Raw genomic sequence first — 26,482 nt, 5'->3', positions numbered from 1 at the left:
CTGAACAAATAGCTCTTGTTTCTGAACAGTGCCCTCAGGTGGCTGAAAACATAACCAGAAAAAGAAGGCTGAGAAAAATAGAGATGAACTCCATTGAGGGTGGAGAATTACATGCATGCTCTAAAACTGTGCCTGAAGCTGTAACATGTAACCATCTTGCTAAAGCTAAGCAGGCCATGTACACCCACCTCTGGAGGAAAGGTGGGAGATATATGTAATAAAATAAAGTTATCAATATAAATGCATAATTTTAACAAAAGGCAGTTTTTAAGAGAAAGTATTTTGATTCCCTGAGAAACAGGCTAAATAGTTTCCTATGGAATCTATAGATTAGGCCCTAGCAGCAGTAGATTTAAAAAGCACTGGTTTATTTTGAAAATCTGCTTGCACAGCCTCACATCTTTCATCATCTGTACACATCCATTTTTAACACTATACTTTCTCTCCGCCCCGCCCCCCCCCCCCCCGGCAGAATAGATTTACAATTCAGAATGACTTCTCTGAGATCATGCAGGTACAAAGTTTGAGGATGTTTAGATGCAGGTAAGATGCTGTTGTAAGAAGTCTTCATTGCAGCACTTTCTAAATATAGCCATAAATACGTTGTTTATTTCCATTCACCTTTCAAATTTCAAATCCATCCTCAAAAATTGAATGGAACTGTTAAAAAAAACCCTCCCCTCCCCCTTCTATTTTTCATGTTGAAAGCTTTAAATAAAGGTATAGAGCACTGAGAAGGATGTACAATGAACATGCCTCAGTTTTCTTCCTCAACACAATTTCACATGTTCTGTTTAAAAAGGAGGGGCAGCAATTGAACATGAGAATGAGGTGTGGGGAACAGAAAAAGGAACCAAAATTGCCTTTAAAAAGGTTAAAACCTTGATTTAAAAATGCCCTAGAACTTTCAGATATATATAATGTTAGGGAGCCCTCAACAACTAGCGAAACACAGGCGGGGAAGATATTCAGCCTCCATAATCATTTTTTTAAAGCATGAAAACAAAGGCCTCAAATACCTGGCCCAGAACTGTTCTTGGGAGTGCAACGCAGATTGTGCAAGTTGAAGATAAGACCAATGCAGAGAAGTGCAGGTTTGACTGGTACTCAAGCTGCAGCTGCATCCAACAGGTAGAACATACCCTTTCACCTGCTCTCTTATTTGTGCACCCAGGGATGCAGGCCAAGTGACATTCCAGGCATCTCATTATCAAAAGGGTTCCACTCTAGAGAGAGTTGCATCAGTTCCTTGCCTTGAGAAGTCTGTGCAGCCGCTGGACCAAGACCAAGCACCATCGGTGCTCTCCACCCACGTCTTTTATCGCTCCAAGTACTGAAATATACTCCGGGTTTCTTGAGCTGAAGTGCCATCGAGCCGTAGCCGTTTGGGAGATGGTGTTGCAATGGCGACAGGCGCTCTCTTCTTGACCTAGAAAGTGACAGGAACAATGAGACCACAAAATCTCTTGAGCACGAGAATTTTTAAATTAACTTAATTGGCTCAGATATACGTTGACACTGCAAAAAGAACACTGCACTCTGTGAGAAGGGGGGTCCCTGCTTTTGTCCCCTGGACATTCTTATTTGCCACAGGCAACTGAGCGAGTGGCTGTTTTCAAGTCTGAATTATATAATAACTCAGCGGTATTTTGATTATGGACCATAGGATGGCAGCTAGCCTTTGCTGCTAAGAGGGCCATGTACCATTCCTGTCCTGGGCAACTTGGCTGGTTCAGGGCCCAAGCAGACAACACACACACACACACACACACACACAAACACACACACACACACACACACACACACACACACACACACAGTCTCTTTGTCACATTTAAGAAGGGCAAGGTAGCTGCTAATAGCCAGGAAACCACTCAAGATAGCAAAATGTAAGAATTGCCCTGCTCGATCAGATCAAAAGGTAATCTAGCAGAGCAATGATCTGCCAGATATAATGGGAAGATTACAATCAAGGTTCCTGCCCCTTTGCCCCCCATATCAGTCAGTTATCATTAAGCTTCTGTCACACATACCCCAAAACACAGACACATTTCCCACTCTTGGCTGTAAACACCCGACTTCTTAAATCTTTCTTCATAAGGATAATGCTATCCGTTTCTGTTCCTTCTCCAGCTTCCTCCTATCATTTGCACTCCTGAACATAAACTACTCTTCCTTACCTTCAAGCAGTGCTAATGAGTCCCTACTAAAGCACTCTTCAAGGAGGCTGACAAACTTAGGAAGGAATGAAATATTGTAGTGGGAAGGAGGGGTTCTGAACTCCTAGGGAGCCTCCAAGGATGAATTAACTATCCTGCCCTAAAGCAGAGGTTGTGAATCTCAACCAGGGTTGTCATTGGCATGCTAAAGAGCACAAAGATACATAAAGGGCAGCTTTTTGGCCACTCTAGCCCAGGTTCATCAAACCTGACTGGCAGCAACTCTAGCCCTAATATATAAGATCATTCAATGCAAGTATTGGATTACTGATTGTGCAAAGTAATACTTACGAAGGTATGTGCTCATCTATAGCTCAAGAATCCATCCCCAGGACATTCCATTGGATGCCCTGTAAACAGGATTCTAGGAGACTGGGAGGCAGGCCAAGACCACCCCAATGCCTGCTGCAGTTGGGCTTTCTCCTGTCCCACCCCCAGCACCAGTTTAACACCAGCTGCCCCACAGGAAGGATATTGTTGTTTTGCCTGATGTTTAATGTTTTTTGTAAGCTACTTTGGAAGGATTGTATTCTGGAAGGTGGGGCATAATGAATGAATGCCACATAATGCTGTTCTGCCTACAATATGAATGAGAAAGCTGTGCTTTGGATGAAGAAGAAGAAGAAGAAGAAGAAGAAGAAGAAGAAGAAGAAGAAGAAGAAGAAGAGGAGGAGTAGTTTGGATTTGATATCCCGCCTTTCACTCCCCTTCAGGAGTCTCAAAGCGGCTAACAATCTCCTTTCCCTTCCTCCCCCACAACAAACACTCTGTGAGGTGAGCAGGGCTGAGAGACTTCAAAGAAGTGTGACTGGCCCAAGGTCACCCAGCAGCTGCATGTGGAGGAGCGGAGACGTGATGCCGGTTCCCCAGATTACGAGACTACCGCTCTTAACCACTACACCACACTGGCTCTCCATATCATATCATGATCATGTTTCAAATTCCTTGCCAGCCAAGACTGCAAATTCTCCCTCAGACCATTCCTACTGAGGCATACCCAGTTCAAGGAACAAAAAAATTAAAAGCAGACTAAGTAAATGATTCCGTTCAATTTAAATCAAGAGATATCTACCTGGGGCTTGGACTTCTCCTTCGTCTCCTCGCTCTTGACTGGGGAGAGTGTCTGGAAGACGAAATTTCTTGAGTTCCTGGGGGCGTTTGGGTTGAGGTCTGACATGGCTGCCAGTTTCTGTAGGACTGCTTTGGGCCTGTTCAGCAGTGATCCATTCTTCAGCTGCAAAAAGGAGGAGGGGTGGATCCAGAGGATTAACATTCAATTAACATGACCTGAGAAGTACCTGAGTAGTACACTGAACACAATTTAAGCCTTCAGAAGAACTGCTAGTCAAGATGTTCTTTCTCACAGGAAAAATAAATCAGGACTAGCAATCCACTTGATCGCCATTGCTTAGTTTACTAAAATAAAATAATACAAGCAGACCTGCACTGCTCAAAGAGAAGCAATGTGACTCATTATGCAATTTGATACTCCTATCTCAAAAATGAGGCCCACCTTCAATTTTAAAGAAAGCTGTCTAGACACAATATGAGAAATGATGAAGGGAAGAAATAATCTATTCTCAAAAGAAATAATCTATTCTCAAAACTACTAAAGTACTGACCTGTGGATCACTGGCAGACCGGAAAGTTTCAAATGGATTTCTGGGTAGTGATTTAGTTTCCTGTACAGCTATTGAGGGAGTTGCTAGAAAAGCAAAAGACAGATAAAGTTTTGAAACTTTGCAAGAGAAAGACTAAGAACTGTAGCATACTATAATACATATCTGCCAATTCCCCTCCCAATGCCACTTGCTCTGTACAAAGGCAGCAAGGTTTTAGGAACAAGCCACTTGGAAGTATGGCCACAGCTGGAACCATTCAAAGAACCTGAAAATCAACCCTGTGGTGGTAAACACCAATGTGAAGTTGGCCTTGTCAGTCATGGTGTTTTGACTTATGGAAAGCCCTTTCCAGAAATTTAAAGAAAGGAGGCACCTGGCATTACCATAAATCCAAGGCCCAGGTTAAACCTACGCTTCGAAGCAAGAGTTTTGATGGCTAACGCTGCTCTACCGTGACTGCAGTTTTGGGGGTTTTTTGCATCATATTAGCTGCTGCCTCTCTTTTATTGTTTTTAAGACTGATCTGGCATTTCAGAAGTTTTATTTTTGTGAACTGTTTTATAGCTTACCAATATTTAAAATGATATCAAAGTCTCACTAGGGTGCAAAAGTATTTTTTCAATCAACCTGCAGCCTTGGTGTGGAATTTTGGTGCCCACCCATCCCCATTCTGCTAATGTTCTGCTAGGATTCATAGCTCTTTGGTAAGAAACAGGTGTACCTTTCTTTTGTAGGGACTTCACAGTGACTTTTTTGGCCAGTTTCATGAACTGGCTGTTTTCATCGATATCCTCCTCTTCCCCTTTCTCCGACTGTAAATAAGCAGAATTTTCATTAGACCACATCATTATAAGCATGGAACAAAAAGTAACTGAAAAAGATGCAGTTTCTTTAATGAATGACACTTTTACTAGTCATGTGCTTTTGCTTAAAAAAACCAAACCACTTTGGGAGGAGCCCAACAAAACAGTTCCATTAGTGCAAACATTTCTGGAACAGCACAATGGAACTTCCCCTCCCTGCTTGGACCCCCTAAATCTGTTGTGGGTTTCCCTCAACCTTCCCAAGTAGAGCTAGGGGGCATATGGGGAGAGGAGAGGGAGGGGAAGTTCTGCTTGTGCTGGCAGAATTATTTAGCTGCAAACCACTCTTTGAACTTAAGAGGCCAGTTCCAACCGTTATGTGGCAGCAAACTTGCACCTGTCATTGAGTGTACCCTCTTCAGGGAATTGCAGCCAATCTTACCTCTCTGACAAGGGATGCCAATTTTTGTGCCTTTTAGAGGTATACATAAAACAAGTTATGTATGTTTTTAAAAAAACATACATATGTGAAATAATCCATAAAAGAATTTATTACTGAAATTTTGCTTTACTTGCAAGATACTGACACAGTTCTTACTTCACAATCCATTAACTGACATTAAAAGGTGTTTTAAAACCTTTTCACCATCAAGTTTACAAACTCCCACAGACATCTTCATCCATATTGCCTGCTATTTTATAAAGAAGACTACCACTGATACTGACCCAGTGGAAGATGCTATCTTCAGTATTATTATTTTCTTACATTAGAATGTTTGCACCACCAAGAATACTAAATATCTATGGCTTGTAACCAAGAACAGATGGGGGGGGGACATTTCAGCTCTCATCTCAGTCTGTCATAAAAGCAGGCTAAATGAAATGGTCCAGGAAGAAGCCTATCCACGAAGGTAAGATACCTGTTCCCGAAGCCACTGCTCCCGCTCAAAGCGCTCCTTCCTCCATTTCGCCTCTGTCTCATCCAGATGGTCTTCATTTTCATCATCGTTCTCTGCATCATTGTGCAACATATCCTCCTGAAAAGCATTGTCTGAAAACAGAGACAGAAAGGGATTTGGTTCTGGCCACTGCTGCCTGAAATGCTCTACTTAGAAGTAAAAGTGTTAAATGCAGAAAAAGCATTGTGAGCCTGCTGGGGGAGAAAGAGATGAGGATTTGGACAGTTGTGGTAGGGATAGAAGGGGAAAGCGAGAGACCCTCCTGCTGGAGTTTGGGTTTACCAATGTAGCCTGCAGAACAGACAGCATATTTGCATAAAAAAGTATCAAAGCAGCTTACAATTTTGATACAATAAAAGCCACACAAAAATGTAAAACAGATCAGCAGCTGTTACATATTTTAGAGACTGAAAGATGGTGGGGAGTAAAGGTCTGTTTCTCTCCTCCTCTAGGACCATTTGTGACCCACTAAGCTGAACACAGACAACAAGCCATGTAGGGTCTCAATAAGCCTTCTTGTCCCGTCCCCCCCGCCTGCTACCACAAACATGGCCTATCAACTTGTACCAGGCATGGCTCATTCATCTTCATGGGTCTTGCTCTAGAATAAGATAGCATTATACCTATGTTCTTCCACCTGAACTTCCTCATTCGCCCAGGGCCATCGCTGTGCAAATCTCCATCAGCAAGGTATCTCTCTTGATACAAGCGCAGCTGTCGTTTGTCATCATCCAGCATCACCTTCCTAAAAAGTATCCATGTGTAAGGGAGGGAAACTGAAATTAGTCTTCATTCAAAAACAAGGCTGTGCTTTCAGAAAAGCACAACCACAAACTGTATTCTAAGCTGATGTATCTGCGGCTACTGACATGTGTATTTTGTTGACTTGATCCTGGAGTTCTGCATCTGTAGGGAGGACCTCATCAAGGACTTCATCTTCATAAACATCAAGTTCCTCACCGTCATATTCATCCTCACTCCCCATCTCACTTCCCGACAGCTCAGCCTCCTCTTCCATGAAGTCCTGCAATTTGCTGAAATGTTTTGAGAGGAGGGAAAGAAAGCCAGGAATCCAAGTTGAGTCTAAAAAGATTTAAGGAGCTGCTGCACATCATGACAAACTTCATCTTACCCAGAACTGCCAACATTAGCAGGCAGAGTCTCAAATCCAGCCCTCCAAGACTCTGTTCTCAGTCCTTCAAGGAGAAAACATTTATACCTTGCAAGGCAGGAGTTGAACTGAGACTTCCATACATACACAGAAACTGCTTAAATCACCAAAGTACAGCACAATGTGTGAGTACAACACTTAAAGATACTGTGAAATATTGCAAATCCCATGTTAGGAGATACCCTAACATGCAATAGAAATTTTCAACATCATGCCAGTCTTTAAGGCTACAAAAATTGTAAGCCTACATTTTTAAAAACTAGTTATGCATTATTACTATTAATAGTAACAGCATTACTATTATTATTTTATTAATATATGCCAAATCCATGCTTCTAAAAGATGCAACAAAATAGAAACAATTAAGCCCCAATCAAAATGAAGCAAGACAAGGAACCTGCGGCTCTCCTCTTTTCCTTTCATCATATAAAACATTTGCCTTCAGCCATGGTTTTTATTGTTCCCAATAAATTTCAGAAACATTTGTTGCCATTTATTTAATACAGAATTTAGTTTATTAATATTTTGAAATAAGAACAAATGCCAAGGGTAAACTGAATCAAGTTGGAAGAGCTTGTTCCTTCCTGCTGCTGGCTTCTTGTGGTGCTTTCACAAGAGTGGGTCACTGAGCTCATTTCAGCAGCATCCGTAAACTAAACAGGTTAGCCCTCTGAGTAGCCTTCCCCTTGCCTGCTTCAAAGTCAGCCTGCCCTTTGCTTAAATGGAACTGGGCTGTCAAACCCTGCAGTTGTTCAAGCAGCGGCTGCTTCCCACTGTTGTCTCCTTGCTCCACACTGCCTTCACCAACCATTCAACGCAAAAGCAGATTTACCTTAACCATCCCCCATATCTCAGTCTTGTCCAATTTGCATCGAGCCATGGTCTGAGTCCGGGGTGGCTAAGGTTTTGTGGCCTGAGGGCAACCCATTCAGATAGGTGGGACCTAACTAATCTCTTCTTCGTCGTCGTCTTCTTCTTCTTCACTGTTGGCTGACACTTGAAGGTTCCATGCCAGCCATTGGTGTGATTTCTCTCTCTCTCTCTCTCTCTCTCTCTCTCTCTCTCTCTCTCTCTCACACACACACACACACACACACACACACAGAGGGCACTCCCCTGCCTGCATATCAACTGAGGAGGTGATTATCCCCCTCAAAGTGCATGAAGTTTAGCAAATTTGCCAAGAAAGCCCCTGGAAAGATTTTTCTGCCAGCATCTTTCAAGTCTGTCACTTTTTATTTTGTTTTAGTTAGCTTCATATACTGCATTGATCCTGTTTATTGCAAAACTATAAAGGCTAGAAGGATTTACTTACAATTTTTTCTTCATTCCTTCCCTTCGTCTCAACACTTCCTCTTCATCATCATCATCTACATCATCTTCACTCTCTTCTTCTTCTTCTTCTTCTTCTGTTTCTCCTTCCTTTTCCTCCTCCTGCTCATCGTCCTCCTCCTCTTTGTTCTTTTCATCCTATCATTTCAGGAAATGAATTCAGAATTTCCTTTAGTATCTTATCACCTCCTTTACTGCCTTCTATATTTCAGCTTGTTCTTTTATTTAAACAACACAGCTAGAAGGTGGTGTCTACATGATGATTGTTTAGGAGCATAGAAAACCCACAGAATGAGCTACTGGGTACAGCCTCCAGCTTCATTTAAAAAGCAATAGAAATGGGAATGGAAGAGCACAGGGCAATGTCTGCTGAAATCTCAGGGGCCTGAGGGGTGACTGAACAAGATACTGAGGGTTTAGGCTTGAGGCTTCAGTGCCCTGAATAGGTACTCCCCACAACCACTAAAGGCAGAATCAGTTACACGAAGTAAGGGAATATATGCAAATTTGCTTAGTATGCACATTCAGGCTGCAGAATGGAGTTTCTCTTCAAATCCATTTACTCTGGGGCATACCCAGCCCTGCCCATTAGCTTCCGGTGGACTAGTTGAGTAGAACATTGGCTTTGGGGTGGGAGTGGAAAGAGTTAAGGTTTTGTGTAGAATGCATTCCTGGTGTTTAATTCTGGAATAACCACAATAGTCTGCAGTACTCACTTCTTCACTATCAAAGGCATGGTCATCTGTTAAGAGACAGAAATCTCCAAATTCTTCTTCCTCACCTTCTTCCACTTCTCTACAAGAAAGGATTTTTAAAAGGGAAGAAAAAGACTTGTTTAGCAACTGGAATCTAGCAAAGTAGGAATGTGCAAGTGGGAACAAAGGAGTCCAATATATATTTGGAGGTCCACAGGCATCTCGCCCCTGCTGTACAACCTGTCACACCTAGTTAGCCATGACAGAACATGGTGAACAAAACAAAAAGCATTAGGACTTATCTATCCTCAGTCTCCAAGATGTGACTGTACTTAGCACTGCCATTGACTAGCTGCGGCTAATTTTCTGGAGTTTAGTTTGGTGTAGAAAGGTAAACAATAAGGAGAGGTAGCACCACTTCTTGGAGACTAGGCCAGTGAAAAATTCTGCTTAACTGAGAAGTTTTCTCCTCCCAGTCCTACTGATTATCTCAATACAATGGATGTTTTCATGCTCCCTCTACTGAAGGAGAGGAAAACCTTTGGAGAACCGAGTTGCACATCTCCAAGGCTTACCTCTCAGTTGAAAAAGAGCCAGAACAAAGAGCTACTGCCTCAGCCATTGGATCATCAGTGCTGTTCTCTTTTTCCAGTTTAGGGTTTGCTGAGGAGGATCGAATGGGAGAATCTGAGAAAGAAACCAGAATTGAGATGTCACTGGAACAGGGTCCAACAGGCAGAACCCAAATGGTCCCAGATAAAGTGTTCTTGTATCCCCAGCCCTTAAACTTATTAAAAAGCTGCTGCTGCTAAAGAAACAGCAATTCCTCTCCCTAATATTGGGAGCTTTTATTTCTCTATATATTATAATGTAAGAACGTCATCACACAGCTCCCATTGGAGGGTTTGCATAGAGTCAGGGAAGGGGAGCAGAAGAGAAGGCTGGTTGCACAGCAGCAGCGACTATGACATGGAGGTAAGAAGAGAGGAACAACGAAAGGGAAAAATGTGGCTGTTTCAAACAATAGCAAAAGTCTGAGTAAAGTGAAAGGTGGGTATCACTTAGAGGAAAACTGCAGTTTTAAGCAATAGCAGGGGTTTAAGTAAAACAGGGATGGAGACTGAGAAAGTGACAATTGTCAGCAATGGCAGAGGTTGAACTCAGCCATTGATACCCAAGGTGTGATTGTAATCTGTTTAACTACTTATATTTTTAAATTTTGAATTGGGACCTGCTGGTCAAGGGCAGGTAATAAATCTAATGTCAATAAATAATGATGATAATAGACCAAGCAGGGGAGACACTATGTTTAAAACTAAGGTTTGGGTACAGCAAGAAGAGAATTTGGAAAGGCTCTGTTGTGCTAGCTTCTGTGGTGTACCTATCTCTGCTATTTCTCCTCGTTAAAACTATTTGGTTTCAAATAAGAAAAAAAAATCCTCAGTGTCTTTCCATCTTTCCTTTACTCAAACTCTACTGTTGCTTAAAACTGCAGTTTTCACATTTGTCCCTCCACCCCCACTTTACTGAAACTTCTGCCAGGTTGAGGAACTTCTTTCCTGGGATGGGACTTCTTGCTCCCTTGACAGGGGCCTTCTGTCCAAACAAGAACTTTTTGGGCAAGCAGTCAGATTACTAAGCTGTTGCATTTTATACAGGTTTCTTTAATCAGATTGTTATATATGCTATTCTTACCTCCTTATCTTGTTTATTGTTATCCTACATGTGTCTACTATGCTGCAAGCAGCCTTCAGCAGTGTGTACATTGAAAATCAGAGTAAAAATTATTTTTAACGGAATAAAAATCCACAGACAAAACCGTTAAATTTACTTGCCAAAACTAGGTACCTACTAGCCTCTTTCCCTTTGGTTTGATCATCATATTCTGGGTGTAGAATACCACCGAAGGTGGTATGTGCAACCCCAGCTCTTGCTATGAGGAGCAAGATCCACAACTTACTCTGAGAAGCAAACTTTCCAGAGCAAAGGTTGAGCAGCTCTTCCATGTTCTGCTTCTTGCCGTGGTAAGTGTTGGGAGGACACTTGTTCTGAGAGGCGAACTGGCCAGAGCACAGATCCAACAGCTCATCCATGTTTGCATCCATGGCGTTCTCGTCCATGCTAGCCAAGGGTAGGCGATCCTTGGATGACTGGTATTTGTTCCGGTGATGGCCAACATTCAAAAACCTGAAAGCAAAATTAACGACCGTCTTTGAAAAAGTCCACAGTCATCAGAGAAAGCTCAAGTGGTTTGACAAGAAAGGTCTCCAACATGGACCTTTTGGGATGCTTCTTCTGTAGCTACACTCACACAGTATAACACATTGTGTAACTGTTTCAGCATTTTCTTCTAGGACTTACCTACCTTAGATAACTTTTATTTACTTGCTTTGTGTATACAGTGTCATCAATGTGAAAGAATTTTACAGTTTCTCAAGGAATGTTCAATCTAAACTTTGACACAAAGAAAGCACAGGAACAGGGGTGGGGAAGTGTGGGTGTGGTTTTTATTTTCCCAAGATTTTTAAATGCTTGTGCATTCTTGTTACGCTTCTTGGTATAATCCTGTCGGCTGCCTTTATATTGTGGCACTTCAACGTATTTGTTTTAATTTGTTTAACAGTAGCTTTAACTTTGTGTAAGCTGCCTTGGGAACCTCTTGAAGGGTGGGGTATAAATCAAAATACAGTGGTACCTCGGGTTAAGTACTTAATTCATTCCAGAGGTCCATTCTTAACCTGAAACTGTTCTTAACCTGAAGCACCACTTTAGCTAATGGGGCCTACCGTTGCTGCTGCGCGCCGGAGCACAATTTCTGTTCTCATCCTGAAGCAAAGTTATTAACCCGAGATACTATTTCTAGGTTAGCGGAGTCTGTAACCTGAAGCATATGTAACCTGAAGCGTATGTAACCCGAGGTACCACTGTAAAAATAACTTGAAAATGATTTCACTCCGCTCCAGACTGTGAGCAAAGTTTTTTACACCTTGGGTTAAGATTTGGTAGGGCTGTGGGCCCTGTATGAAAATTGTTTTCAGGCTAGATTCATTCCACAAGCTGCCAATAGTCAAAAAGATCAAGACACACACACACCTTCCCAATAGGTCTGTGAACTAAATAACTCTGAAATATGGCCTGCTGGTTGAAGATTTGTCACAGAGCCAGCAACTTGACTTCATTGCTAAGTCACTGAGGATACTGTGTCTTGGACTGAAAAGTGGAAGCTTATCCTTTTCTACCATCAAGCTTCCTTCCTCTCGTGGGTTTCAGGATTCAAGCCTATTATCTACTACTAGTAGATACTGAGTACACAGGCAACAGCAAACCAGCAGCTTCCATTTCTGAGACTGAGAAAGCATTCTCTAAAGAGTGGGTGCATTTCATCCCTCTGTTTATTTGTTCTAACCATTCACAATCTTATGCATGCTTACCTTGAAGCAAGTCCCGCTGTGTTCGATGCAGCTTTACTTCCTAGTAAGTATGTTTAGGATTGCAACCTTATTCTACCTATTTTGAAAGCATTACTTGCACAAGAGAGCCAACTCTCCAAATTACATACCCATCCGCATCAAGCAACTGACTCTGAGTGTCATCTTCTAGGGAGAACTGGAACTGGAACCTCCCAGCTGTTGGAACTGGGCTTTTCTCTTCAGGAGTAGCATTGTAGAGATCTTGGGAATCCTCTATGGGTAGGGAAGGCTCAGATGCCTTCCCTGAACTCTAAAGCAGAGGAGAAGCAGAACACAGTTAGATTCATGAATTAAAAGGCAGACTGTAGCCAAAATTCAAAATAGGAAAATGAAAAATTCAAACTAGAAAAATTAAAAGTACAGGCCAGAACTCTGCAGCTAACAAACTGAAGCAATACAAAATTGGAATCAATTATAATGTTTGCATACAGAAATTAATCAATTTGCAAAAACTTTGAATTTCTGGACATAGGAAGCAAAGAAAGAAAGAAAGAAAGAAAGGTTTCCCTAAGGCTGCAGAATTAAAGGAAATACATTCTGGTCTCTGCTACTAGCCAGGGGAACAAGAGCATTGGGAGGCTCGTCCTCAGATTCTCATGTCTGATTTTATGTACCATAGATTCCGGCGCATAAGGTGACTTTTGAACCCCGGAAAATCTTCTCCAAAGTTGGAGGTCACCTTATACACCGGGTATGGGTGGCACAGAGCAGAGCCCGCCCCCGCTGCTGCTGCGGAGGCTCAGCTCCATGCCAGACGGCTTTCTCCCAGCGCAGAGCTGAGCCCGCCCCCCGTTGCTGCCCAGCGTATTGGGCAACTGGGCTTATAAGACGAACCCCCAAATTGCAGCTGCCAATTTGGGGGGTTGTCTAATACGCTCAGTCACCTAATACGCCAGAATCTACAGTATATGGTTGTTTTGTATCTTGCCCTGGGATCTGCTGTACTATGACTACAGAAGATTTAAAAACAACAGCGCCTGTCTGCAAGCTCACCATTTAAGAAACATGATACAAAAAGGAAAATTGAGTGGAGAGGGATGACGGGGGAAAGCAAATTCAGGCACCAGTTCTTAAAGTTACATATTTGCTCTTCGAGTGACCAGCTACTGTTAGTTAAAGATTCAAAAAAGATCAAAATCTGACCTTAGAAGCAGAACTGATGAAGCTTGTTTTGAAAAATCCGGGAGAAGGAGAGCGGACGACTCCAACGGCAGACAGAAAGTTGCCCCCACGTGCCAGTTGCTTATTACAAGGTTGATAGGAGGGAATCATAGAACCAATCAACTCAAAGCTGCTGTTGTGACTGTTTTCCTTTGCCAAGTTTGGCAGTAAAAATGAATCTTCATCTTCTAAGAGAAGGAAAAGAAAAGTGAAAAAACCCTACTAATTTTTAGAGGAATTAAAACAACCTGAGCTGGTTATTAGAGTGAACTAAGCCACATCCCTCTCCATGGAATTTGGGGGAGGGCTGAGGTTCTGCTCAGACCCCAACTATGGGAACTGGTTTATCACTGAGTGCCAAGTGAAATTCATTCACTGCGTCTTCCCCACATAAAGCTCTGCTAGAGCACAAGTGTGAATCAATCCCACGAAATATCCTGTTTCCAGTAATGTCTCACAGAAAGGGGAAACCACCAATTCATTGAAACAGAAGTCACCAACAAAACGAAACATTTGCAATAACGTAGGGAAACAGCTGAACATTTTCAGAAGTACAAACATGGAATGAGAACAGCTCAAGCTACATAAAACAGCCCACATCAAAACTAAGATCTGCTCAACCCAACTCCCTACAACCTAGTTAGGTATAACTCATCCAGCGACTATATCCCATACACCTCTCTCCTAGTTTCACCTCTTACATACACAGCTCTTCACACACCGCTTCATTTCTAGCATGTGAAGATTTGAGCCTCTAAGCAGTCAAAGACTTACAACTTCACATTTGCCTTGCAGCAAATCCAGTGGGGTTCTGATCCACACTTTAGCAGATCGTAAGCCAAGATGGGTTTGCAGCAAGGCATGCAGCAGATCACATCTATCCCAGAGGTGGCTGTTCCATAGACCTTCCCAAAATTTAACCAGCCTATGTATCTGTGTATTAAACTTGCCTTGTAACTAAAAGAAATATATTGCTAATTGTTGAAGTATATCTATGTTTTGGCAAAATGCTTGCCCACCATTCAATCATGAAGAGAAGAAGCAGAAAGACTTACATATAAAAGTTATTAAGACATATATTTTAGTTACAAGAGAAGCTTAGTTTGTCATTCAAAGGCACAGTATGAAAAAAACAGACAAGAGCACGCCAGCTGCAGATACGCAGGTATATTACCTGGCTTGTGTGATCTTCCCACACCTTCTTCCACCTCAGCTTTTTCACATGGAAGAGAACACCTGCAAGAAACAGTAACAGCCCAAATGAAGAATAATCATATTTTTAAAAGGTAGTAAGGACCACTCCATAAATCAGGGACAGCCAATGTGGTGCCCTCCAGTTGCTGATGGACACACTGGGTGATTGGCTATGCTGGTTCAGATTGGATTCCAAGAACTTTTGGAATTTACCATGTTGGCTAGCCCTGTAATAAAACTAAAGCTTACCCTGTTTTTGAAGAGTTATCCTTGAACAGCAGCAAGGTTGACTCTGTTGAGGAAAGCTTTGGAACAGCAGTGCAGTGCACAAAGTTAGCTGCTTGTTCCTCATCAACCGATTCTTTGTCAGTTTCTTTGTCGCTATCTGCAGGGCCTTGCTCTTCCAGCTCCTCATTATCTTCCTCTGCCTCACCAAGGAGATACTCCACCATCTAGTGGAATATACACACACACATATACCAAATTCCAAAGTGAGTGAACTTTTGCTTTCGGGTATGCTTAAACACAGACAGTTGTTGGCTTCAAGTGCATACACTTTTACGGCGAACAGTGAAAACTCTTATGAAACCTACGGTTACAAAACAGGGCTTTAAAAAAAGGATTAGGCCAGTTGCTAGGAGACAATAGAAGAACGTTGCCTTCCTGACTTGCTTCTGCGAAACCCACAAGCATCTGGCTTGGCACTATGGGAAACAAGATGCTGAACTAGATAGACTGTTGATCTAATCCAGCAAAATTCTCATGTTATCTAGACTTCTTTAGTCTCTTCTTTCTGTATATGCGATAAACGTTTCTAACCCTTATAGTTACAGACAACACCTTAAAAAGATGGAGCCAGTATCTGCCAAAAGCTCAGACTAAGAAAAGAGGTACAATGGGGGCCACCAGCAGCAAGGATAAAGAAGTGGTTGCTGGTCACAGTTCCCATTCCCTACTGCCTGCCCCATCCCTCTTTTGGGATAACTGATCCAGAAGGCCAACACTTAATTTCTAGAGCTGGTCTATCTCAAACTACTATTCTCCGGTTCAGAAGCTCTTCCTCCTAACATATTGCAAGAGTTATCTCAGCAGTGAAGAATATGTACTTCCTTAAATTCTTTCTTCTTCTTTTCCCAAGTCTAATCCCTAGCATTTAAAAACAGGTGCCAGGACAGAGTCCAAGAACACGTTGAGCCCAGACAGATGCCCTCTTTTGCAGCTGGACATCATGGGTGGCATAAACTCTGCAATAGAGGAATCTGCTGCTACTTGACATTCACAATGATCAGAGGCTGCTCCCTTAGTTTTTTATCTGGCCCATTTTTATTGCTGTATTTTACAGATTCCAATTATATTAATAATGTAACCCGCTTTGATAATTCAGATTGTAACTTGCTTTTCAAGTCTTCTAAATAAATACTAAATTTTTGCAGAACTCCAAAACTTAGATGCAACAGTTGTTGCCGTTTGTTTAATTTATTCTGCCTATAGTAAAATTGCAGAATTGGTCTTGCTAGGGGGGCAGATATGTATATTTAAAGCAAACTAAAGTACCGGTTCATCACAATTCTGCCTGGCTTTACAGTGCTTCATTTCCTTGCAACAGAGCTTCTAAGATACTCTCTAGTTGATACTCTGAACAGCAATGTCATTCTTGGCCTCGTTTCCTACTTTCTCATATTCAGAGCCCCACTGTGTGGCTTTTGAGAGGTATGGAACAAGGCAAAGTAAGTGGTGGCCCTTCAGGGTTCTGTGACTACCTGCCTGAATTTCTGTACTTCCTCGGGGGAAATTGCTTCATGATTAAATCATAACAAATTTCTGGCTGCAAAATTGCCAGCAGTAAGGTGGATAAGATAAAAGCCTGGATTTCAATGCCTAGCTGTGTAGGGAGCTGAAGCCACATTTACTTAATTACAATTTTTATTTCAGATAAATTTGGCAAGAGGCCAATATTAAACATGGCGCAAATTCCTGAGTCTCATAGTTCCTGGACAGTTTTATGAGAAGTCAGCAATACATTAGAATTTGCTGAAGTAGGCCAAAATAAAATAAAATGTAAAGGAAAATAAAGGAAAGACCTCTTGATTGCCTTCCTCCTCCTCTTCCTCAGATTCATCTGTCATCTCCTCCTCCTCTTCCTCCTCCTCTTCCACCATGTCCTCATTATCCAATTTATACAATGCTTGCCGCTTCTGGCGTTCCTCCATCCTGCGGAGCTTCATGACCTCCTGCAGTTGAGCCTTAAGCATTTGTAGCTTTTCACCTGGTAAGCATAAATACGCTACGATGCACATTTTAACAGACACACAGAAATGTCATTGTCCCAGGCAAACATTTTAATGATGCCACCAACAATTAATTTTAAAAGCAATGGAAGTTTATTTGAAATTGGGGGTGTCCAGGAACTCATGTGCTGACTAAGAGAACCAGCAATTCCAGCTAGGAGAGGAGAAGGAAAGCTTCAGGCTTCTGAGATCTTATTTGCTTTAAGCTAAAAAGGACAATTAGGGACGCAGGTGGCGCTGTGGATTAAAGCCTCAGTGCCTAGGACTTGCCGATCGAAAGGTCGGCGGTTCGAATCCCTGCGGCGGGGTGCGCTCCCGCTGCTCGGTCCCAGCGCCTGCCAACCTAGCAGTTCGAAAGCACCTCCGGGTGCAAGTAGATAAATAGGGACCGCTTACCAGCGGGAAGGTAAACGGCGTTTCCGTGTGCGGCTCTGGCTCGCCAGAGCAGCGATGTCACGCTGGCCACGTGACCCGGAAGTGTCTCCGGACAGCGCTGGCCCCGGGCCTCTTAAGTGAGATGGGCGCACAACCCCAGAGTCTGTCAAGACTGGCCCGTACGGGCAGGGGTACCTTTACCTTTTTAAAAAGGACAATTGGTCCTATCTGAAGCATAGATTTTGTAGGCGACGAGGGGTTAACTGGGAATACTGTATCATCAAGAGGACAGAGCTACTCATCATGTGGGACTAGGGCTGTCATTCAATTGACTAAAACTTGGACAATTAAGGAAATGTGAGTCAATCAATTAAACCTGTATGAGCAACAAAGATTATTTTAAATTCAGATGGATACCATTTTGTGTCTTTTTCTAAATGATGCGTGCTTGTGTTGCAGTAGGCATCATCTTAGTCAGTTCCCTTTTTCAAAGATGCTGCTTGCCATCAGCAGCTTTGAGAATCTGCAATTTTTTTTTAATGTAAGAAACTAAAAACTTGCTTTCTAATCAAGGGGCACCTTTTTAGAGTATCAAAAATGTTACTGACAAAGTAATCTATATTGGTTGAGTCACCATTGCAGCTCTATTTATGACAAGCACCCGAGAACTGATGGAAGCATCCCCACCCAATAAACCTTGCCCTGTGCTCTCTCAAACCGTACCTGGCTTTGCATGGCTTGCACCCTCCACAGTCTCTGCAGCCAACGTCACTGCCACCACATCTGCTTTCAGCTCCTCCTTGCCCTCATGAGTGGTCTCTTTCCGAATGATATTCAAGCCCACCGTTCGTTCTGCTTTTGGCTTGGTTGTGTAAAGTGCATGCTTCACAAAACGTTCCTTCAAAGCATCTAGTTCTGTTGTTGGAGTTAGAAAAGAAAACATACTATAATTACTTAGTTGTGAAAGACTTTGTAGTTTTCATTTTTTTAAAGCCAATTAATCTTACTTCAGCTGGATCTAAAGTTACCTAAAATCAATCAAGTTGAAAAATAAGAGTCTTCCTGTTAAGAATTTAACACCATGCCAACATCTGTTGGGGTTTCTGAAATTTTGGTTGAAAGTGGGAGAAAATAGTTCTCTCGCGAACATGGCACAATTCTGGGGTTAAACCTATGGGCAAAAGTCAAATCTTCTGTCTTTTCATAATATTTTTTTTTGTTTTTCTTGCACTAACAATTGAATAAAAGATGTCAAAAGTCTTCTTAACTCTTGTTGGGTTTGAGGCAATAAAATAGTGTCATCCCTCAAACAGCACCTCAGCTGTCAAGAATTAAGGGGCACTTTTTAGGACACCTTTGGAAATTAGGAACTACATCCAGGTAACTGTGATGGCAAGCATTTGAAGAAGCCTTAAGGAGAAGGGCCGTAGCTCAGTGGTAGAGCATCTGCTTTGCATGCAGAAGGTTACAGGTTCAACCCCCCAGAATCTCAAGGTAGGGCTGAGAATGTTTCAGATGAACACTGAAAGGCTACTACCAGTCAATGTAGGTTGTACTGAACTAGATGGACCGATGGTCTTACTTGATATAAGGCAGGTTCTTGTGTTCCTAATGGAAGAGTGCCGATTTATGTTTTTTACTGCTATGTGTCACAATTATTAATACTGGGGGGCAGGCAGGCTTGTGAAAAAGTGTCCTTGCTTAAATATGAGCGAGAGACTTAACTAAACCATGCTAAGTGAATATCTTACAGAGGCTTAAAACAACCTGATTTAAGCAAAGCATGTCACAATTCTAGACACATTACACAGAAACAAATGATTTCAATATCCAAAGTGGCAGATAGCACCTGACCATTGAACTCAAACGTTTTAGGAGAAGATACCATGGAAGAATGAAAAATCTATTTTTTTACCTTCCCCTCCCTAACAATGCAAACTTCCCTAGCAATTCCCTTTTCAATCTTTTCCCATATAAGCAGTAGCAAGCGAATAAGAATCACAACATAGAAAGATACTAGATGCTGGTACCATACCTCTGTTAGATTCCGGCTCATCAAGATTAATAAACGAATCATCCCCGGAACACAGCCTAGGCTTGATTGTCAGGTCTACTCCCAGCTCCCGAAGCCGATCTAGCTTGGACTTCTTTGTTTTTTCAGCAGGAGCTAACAACACTGCTTCCTGTGGCTGCACAATGTCTTTGGGCTTTCCACCCAGTTCTGAAGATTGCTCCTCCACTTGCTCAAGTAAGTTTTCTTCCACTTCATTCTCTACTGATTTGATGCATTCTGCAGGGATTTGATCAGGCTTTTCTTGCTTTCCAGAACTCATCTCCTCCTTAAGGCACTCAATTTTGGAATCACTGCCCTGTTCATTTTCCTGAAAACAATGTTTTGCCAAATTTCCCACTTCCCCAGTAGAAGTTTCATCTGTGCTGGCAGAAGCAGAGTTCAAGGGGGCCGAAGCTTGCAGATCAAGCCCTGCTGCCAATACTCTCCCTGCTGGTTGGTTAAATTGTCCTCTCAAACTCTCACTGCAATCGATACCTTGGTTCTTTGGAACAGCACTTTCTTCATCCAGACTGAGCTGATATTTAGTTGATCTGTTGGGGGGGGGGAGGGGAATACAAGTTAGATCACTACCAATCTTAAACTTGTTCATTTCAGAAAATGAAGAAATCAGGCTAAGGGCAGAATGCAGTATTTTGCCTATTTATCCTTGAATAAAGGGAGGGGGGAGAGAATTATTGAAGAATGATTACAGTTTTCTGCCAATAGCTAGACACAGTAATGTGCACAGTGCCTTCTCATGTGGGGCAGGAGAGTTAAATTGTGCAACATGTTCTACTGATGTTCATTTTGTTTTAGCCCATTTTGAGTCAATTCAATATAATCATAATGAAAAGAAACAATCTCCCAATTTTTGAAAAGGAAGCAGTTCCTTTCATCAGTGCCCAGTACAAGCAGAGAGGAAGGAGGGGCTTGTGTGCTAAGGAAGAGACTCATCCCTGCCCAATCTCAGACTAGCAGGCTGTCATAGCATCTCACTTTTTGGAAAGAAGCTGGACCTGCTGGTATTAAGAGAAGTCAGGATAGGCAAGTGTACATAGGATCCATTTTCCCATCTCTTCATTGCAAGGCGAATGTATTTTTTATCTTGTGAACTAGCCTGAGATCTTCAGATGAAGGGGGTATATCAATTTAAGCCTCTCCTTTTTATTCCACGCAATAATCTCTACATGTTTCCACAGGATTACAAAATAGATACTGTACAAGGGTTGGTTGGAGGCATTCACTCATTACAGCATATGAAATGAATTATCTCTCTCTAACTTGGAGTAAATAATAATTTTGTACATAAAAACACCCTCAGTTAGATCTCAGAGTATAAATGGCACACTTTTAGTAAGAGATGTCAGTTGCGTACTCAGTGCTAAAAATAAAATTAGAATTTAGCCCCAAGAATTGCAAAAAATAAATCCTGCTTAAATTATGTAAACTTTGGAATTACACAAATTTGTTTATTTTGCACAACATATTTGGATTTTGCTAGTCAATGGGAAAAGCTTGAACTGGGCAGCATGTTGTAACCCTGAACTTGACCTCTGGAAAATCTTAATCACCCTTCTGGCTTCTGAAAACTGAGCAGGCATATTTTCAGAGCTATGCAGCCTTGAAACTTTTTTATTTTAATGAAACCCAGAGTTTCTAAGAAGATTAATTCTGTTAAAATCCTGGGAAATCTTTTTAATCTCTAAAACATTTTATATCTACTTTTTTAATTTTTACTGTTGCTACAATAATTGCTTTTGTTTCTAATGTTTTTGATCTGTTTTATATTTGTTTTATGATTCTTTTGTAAGCTATCTTGAAAAACTGAATTAATGAAATTATGATTTTAAAAAGATGAATTCTGCATCCAGTCCTATTCTATAACAGCACTACTGCAACACCTACAGATGCCTGTATCATGAAAAGGAATAAGTTAGCAGCAAGCTTGACTTACTTTAGCAAAGCCATAGCACTTCCCTGGAAGGCAGGACGAGGTTTGCGCTTGAAGAATTCATGGACACTTTTGGCTTCTGGTAGGTGATATGGGAGAGGGATGTTGGCTTCTACCAGAAAAGAAACAAAGGGATTAAACTGGTCTGTGTGGATACAATGAAGGAAAGTTTTGAATAGTATGGCCTTGGTTTAACTTTTAATGATAAAAAGACAAAAATCTTAAAAGGAACATATGAAGCTGTTTTATACGAAGTCAGACCATTGCTCTAGCAAGCACAGTAAGGTAAAGGTAAAGGGATCCCTGACCGTTAGGTCCAGTCGTGACCGACTCTGGGGTTGCGGTGCTCATCTCACTTTATTGGTTGAGGGAGCCGGCGTACAACTTCCAGGTCATGTGGCCAGTATGACTAAGCTGCTTCTGGCAAACCAGAGAAGCGCACGGAAACGCCGTTACTTTCCCACCGGAGCAGTACCTATTTATCTACTTGAACTTTGATGTACTAGGTTGGCAGGAGCAGGGACCGAGCAACGGGAGCTCACCCCATCGCGGGGATTCGAACCGCCGACCTTCTGAACGGCAAGCCCTAGGCTCAGTGGTTTAACCCACAGCGCCACCAGCATCCCAGCAAGCGCAGTACTGCCTAGCAAATGAATCTCCAAGGTCTGTGGCAAAGATAGGTCCACATTCTGTTGACAGTTCCTTTAAGGTGTTTTTAAAGTGGGCGATACCAGAGTTTAATGGAACCTGGAACCTTCTACATGCATACAGAATCTTGCAAAATGTTTCGAAATCTTACCTCTGACAAGCCGCTGAGTCTCGCTGTGCAGCTGTTTGATGGCTTCCTTACCCAGCTTGGCTGCCTTCCGCTCCTTAACAAAAATGAAAAGACAGCTTTGAGCAAACATGTGGCTTAGACACAATTAAAAGTTAGGCATACTCAGGATGGAAAAAGAAACAAAACTAAAAGTGAATAGGTGTGGGTGTCATTTTTAGGTTCCTTCAATAGACGTTCCTCATATTCATCCATCTTGTTTGTCGTGTTCACTCTCAGAACCAGTATTGATGGGAGAGGCAATAAAATTTAACATGCCAAAAGAAACATTTATACAGAGTATTGCTTAAAGAAATACCAAATATTTATCCAAATATTTTTTTTCTGGGGTTTCTGTGGTGTTTGCTGCAGATCCCCACCAATTTCTGTCTAGCACACTGGGACACTGGGCTTTGAAGGTGCTCCAGTGCAGTACTTTTGGAATCTTCCTATAACCGTCTCCACTTGAATTCCACAAATGTGGCACCACTTCAAAGGCTCTGCCTCTGGTCACCACCCAACTAGAATTTGGGATCATCCAGTAAAACTGATTGGCAATAAGTTTAGGTAAACAAAAACAAATACTTTGTATGGTTTCCTTGGATGGTTTAGCATTACTCACCTTCCGTTTTTTCACTTTCTCTTTTCCTGCAGCTTTTATCAACTCTAGAGACTCTTCATCTTGAAGAAGGGGATCCTCTTCCTCTAAGCCATTCTCAAAGAGGTCTTTATCAGCCAGCAGACACCCACTGTCATTGAAAGAAGACCTCTCACTATCCTCCTGACCCAAGAAAGGTAGAATATAGGAAACAGTTAGCAGTTGCTACCTCCCCCTCTTTTCTATATAAATAGAAAGGAAATCAATGTTTTCAACTGCATACTATAAGTTCACAGTAAAGCCAACCACAGGCGACCACCCTCCACTCATGTGGAAGTTACATTTCGGGGCCCCACACACATAGGAGAAAATCATGCAAGTGGGGAGCACCTGTTTTTTCCTGCTCTCCAGCTCCCTCTTCAATCCAAACCAAAACCAGCTATCTAGAGTTGAAGCTCTGGAGCCTGCTGGAGGTAGCTTTGGAAAGTGGCTGCTACTGCTACTGCAGGGAGACTAAGCAACCTAAACAAAGCCCTGCTGAGCCTCTCTTCAGGGCTTCCGCCACCCTCACTGACATCATCTTTAGGATCCAGAGATGGTTTCCTTATCAGCCATGAAGACACTCTCTTCTGTCATTTCCTGGTATGATTCCATTTTATTTTATTTATTTCCCGGTACCACATGTATACGTGATCACGCTTGAGTCAATTGCACGTAAAAGTGGGGAGACGCCTGTAGTGCGACGCCCCATGCTATACCATGAACCACAGTAGAAGTGGGGCATCTCTGGCCCTCCAGATACTATTGGAATACAACTCTCATCATTCCTGACAACCAGTCACACTGGCTGAGGCTGATAGAAGCAGAAAGTACAAAAATGTCTGTAGCATCACATGCTTCCCATCCTATTTGCATTCAAACCCTGACCCAGTTTAGACAAACAACATGCAATAAAACTGTCCCTGGCCTGTACTGCTTCACACTGAGCAAAGGATTATATGTTGTGGGTAAGCATTCAATCAATGTTTATACATGGAAAATCAGCACGTCAAAAGAAGCCTACATTAGATTACTCCTACCCATCACATTTTCTATATAAAAGTGGTGGTGTGCGTGAGATAAGATTTTTTTAGAATAGAGGGAAACATTCAATTATGCAATGGCCATCTGTCCTCTAAAGTGACACGAGAACAAGAACAGTTGCATGGTGAGCTACTTATCTAGACTGTGCCTTATTCTCTCCTGTTACAGCAGCAAGTTGGACTACCATACCATAATGCTATAGCTGACATTTCAGTTTAACAGTGCAACTGGTGAGACACTTATGTACATGCCAGTCAATGCAACATGAGGCATGAATCACAAAATGTAAATACATCACTTGGCATTAGACTGGACTTTACCTTGGGTGCACACAATGATTCCATCAAAGCCCAATCCCTTAAAATGTTCTTCTCATTCCCATCATACCTTCACTTCTTCTGCCTCTCCTTTCTTTATGAGATCTCTAATAGCTTTCATTTTTTTCTCTTTCTCCTTCCTCCTTTTCCTTGGGGCACCCTTTTCTTTTTCAATAATTTCCTTCATACAATGACTTCTGTGGTTCTTGTGTTTTTTCCCAGAGTTCTCCAACTTATGTTCAGGCAAGCCAAGCTCTGGATACATTCCAAGGTTCTTATTATGGAACAAGTTGTCCACTTCATCATCATCACTGTCTTGCAGAGACTGGCAGATTAGGTTGGATTTCTTCTCCTTAGCAGCAAATGTATCATCATTTTCCTTCATGCTTTCCATATCCCCAGTTGCAGCCTCCGATTTCTCAGGAGCCAGGTCTTCTCTTTCACTGTCACTGTCTGGGAGGATCTTCTTACATTTGACTCTCTTACTCACATATATCTCTTCATCAGAATCTGTCAAAAATAAAATTTTCACATATTTATGGCACACATATTTTTAACACACACATATTTTAAAAGCAGCTAAACTTATTTCTTACCCTCTTCTCCTCACTTGAAATACTGCAGATTCAGTTGCATACTGCAGTCAAAGATAAGCAACGCTAAATTAAATTAATTTAATTGAACTTTATTGTACAATTAAGCTCCTGTAGGCTCTATTTCCCCCCTGCTCTGGTAACAATCCACAAACTACCACAGCTCATAGGAGTGTAAGGACCAGGTGTGTGCACGTAATTATTTCCTTTTTAAATTGGCTTCAGCTGTTCAGGTCTATTGTTTTCCACTTTGGAATATACTAAGAAATATTTATTATTTTTAAAAAATCAGTTTCAGGAAAGCAGTCCTGATATCAAAATGGCTTTCAAAACTTTGTGGAAGAGAGGGGTAGGCAGGCAGGTGTCAGATATGCATGGAGGGGCTCCTATGAAAAATGGATTAACTGTGTGCATGATGTTGGGTAAATTATATATGTGTCACATTTATATATGTTAGAGATATTTACTGTTGTATAGGACATATCTTTGAAATAATGCAATGACCTCTGTAATGCCCTTTTGTTTTTAAAGACAGTAAATTACTGACCTTCATCATCAACAGATGCAACTCCTTTGTTTATCTGTGCTGGAGAGGTCATTTCACAGCTTCCCTGTCCGCTGTCTGAATCGCTGTCAGATGCTTCCTGAGATTTCAGGTCCTCGACATCCAACTGAATCTGTAAGCCACAAACATTTATAAGTATGACAATAGAGACAAACACATGTTTTGATAATGGAATTTTAAAATAGAAGGCAACTCCAGCAACATTCACCTCCCAACTGCAAAGAAAACGACAATGGGCCCTTAGGAGCAGAGTTCTTCAGGGTTCCATTGTCTAATGTCTGCATGGCAAGACTGCCCAGAGAGTGAGTCTGGCATGATTAACACAACAGTGACATGCTTCTGATTTAAAAATCAGAACCAGAAACTGCTGCATGGTACATTTATCAAACTCAGCATGATTAACAGACTATATAGTAGAAGTTCCCACGGATGTAAGTTGCACAGTAGTGTAAGGATCAAAGTTATACAAGGCAGGCATGGGAGAGAGCTCAATGGGTGACCGTGGGCCAGTCACTACCTCTCAGCCTAACCTACCTCACAGGGTTGTTGAGGGGAATTAAACGAGGAGGGGGTAGGACCATGAAATGGATGAAAATGTGGGATATGAAGGCAGTGAATGAATAACAAAACAAAACAAATTAAAAGCACACATGCACAAGTCTGAAACGGTAACAGTGCATTCCCCCTCCGAAGACCATACAGTATTTCAAAGAAACTGGGGGGGGGGGAGGACACCCGAGGTTAGCCGCAATGTATGCTGGGAGTTGTAGTTCTTGCTCCCTTCGGTGGTTCCCGCGGGGCCGCAGCCAGCCGCCAAAGCAAATGTCCTCCGTTCTCCCCTCGCACCGCCAGCCGCTGACTGGAGGCAGTTTCCAGGCGTGAGCCAAACCTACACTGGACTCACCTCAGTCGCCGCCGCCATGGCGCCCGACGCCGACGAGCGAAAAGCGCCAAAGCCTCCCTCGCGCCTCCGAATTCGAGTCTTCCCGCTCTTGCTGAGAGTTTGCCCCCCGCTCCTCAGACCTTAGCCAATCGCAACTTGCCTCCGCCCATACACCGGTTGTCATCCTGGCACGAACCAATTGAGAGGCAGGATTTCCTCCGCGGCACCGCCCCCACATAGCCTGCGTTAACCCCTCTCCCTTCGCGACGCAGAAGGAACATAGAGATAAAATACTACAGAATAGCCAAATTCTGAAAACAAGGCACTTCCCTGTTC

The 26,482-nt window shown here is 42.2% G+C and overlaps 1 protein-coding gene and 1 long non-coding RNA gene across 2 annotated transcripts; one reads left to right on the top strand and one right to left on the bottom strand.

The window, feature by feature from the left end:
• Positions 1-347: 347 nt before the first annotated feature.
• Positions 348-26,482, bottom strand: CLSPN (claspin). Its single transcript, XM_083751613.1, has 24 exons — positions 26,168-26,482; positions 25,246-25,375; positions 24,176-24,615; positions 22,730-22,888; positions 22,093-22,165; positions 21,297-21,405; positions 19,325-19,893; positions 18,013-18,204; positions 16,708-16,892; positions 14,876-15,078; positions 14,607-14,668; positions 13,415-13,620; positions 12,361-12,521; positions 10,762-10,988; positions 9,377-9,488; positions 8,823-8,901; positions 8,090-8,244; positions 6,473-6,637; positions 6,227-6,348; positions 5,565-5,695; positions 4,563-4,653; positions 3,842-3,924; positions 3,292-3,453; positions 348-1,429 (listed from the first exon to the last, which is right to left on the bottom strand). Exons 1-24 carry the CDS (start codon positions 26,183-26,185, stop codon positions 1,319-1,321), a joined length of 3,945 nt encoding a protein of 1,314 aa, XP_083607739.1. The 5' UTR covers positions 26,186-26,482; the 3' UTR covers positions 348-1,318.
• On the top strand, positions 19,448-22,717 carry LOC310850449. The gene is made up of 3 exons (XR_014567325.1): positions 19,448-19,537; positions 21,230-21,375; positions 22,480-22,717. It is a non-coding gene; the product is annotated as an uncharacterized lncRNA (long non-coding RNA).

The sequence above is a fragment of the Podarcis gaigeae genome (genome assembly GCF_964106915.1).
Source record: "Podarcis gaigeae genome assembly, chromosome: 8".
NCBI classification, from domain to species: Eukaryota; Metazoa; Chordata; class Lepidosauria; order Squamata; family Lacertidae; genus Podarcis; species Podarcis gaigeae.
Note: the sequence above shows the minus strand (reverse complement) of the source record. Positions and strands in the feature narration are given on the sequence as shown.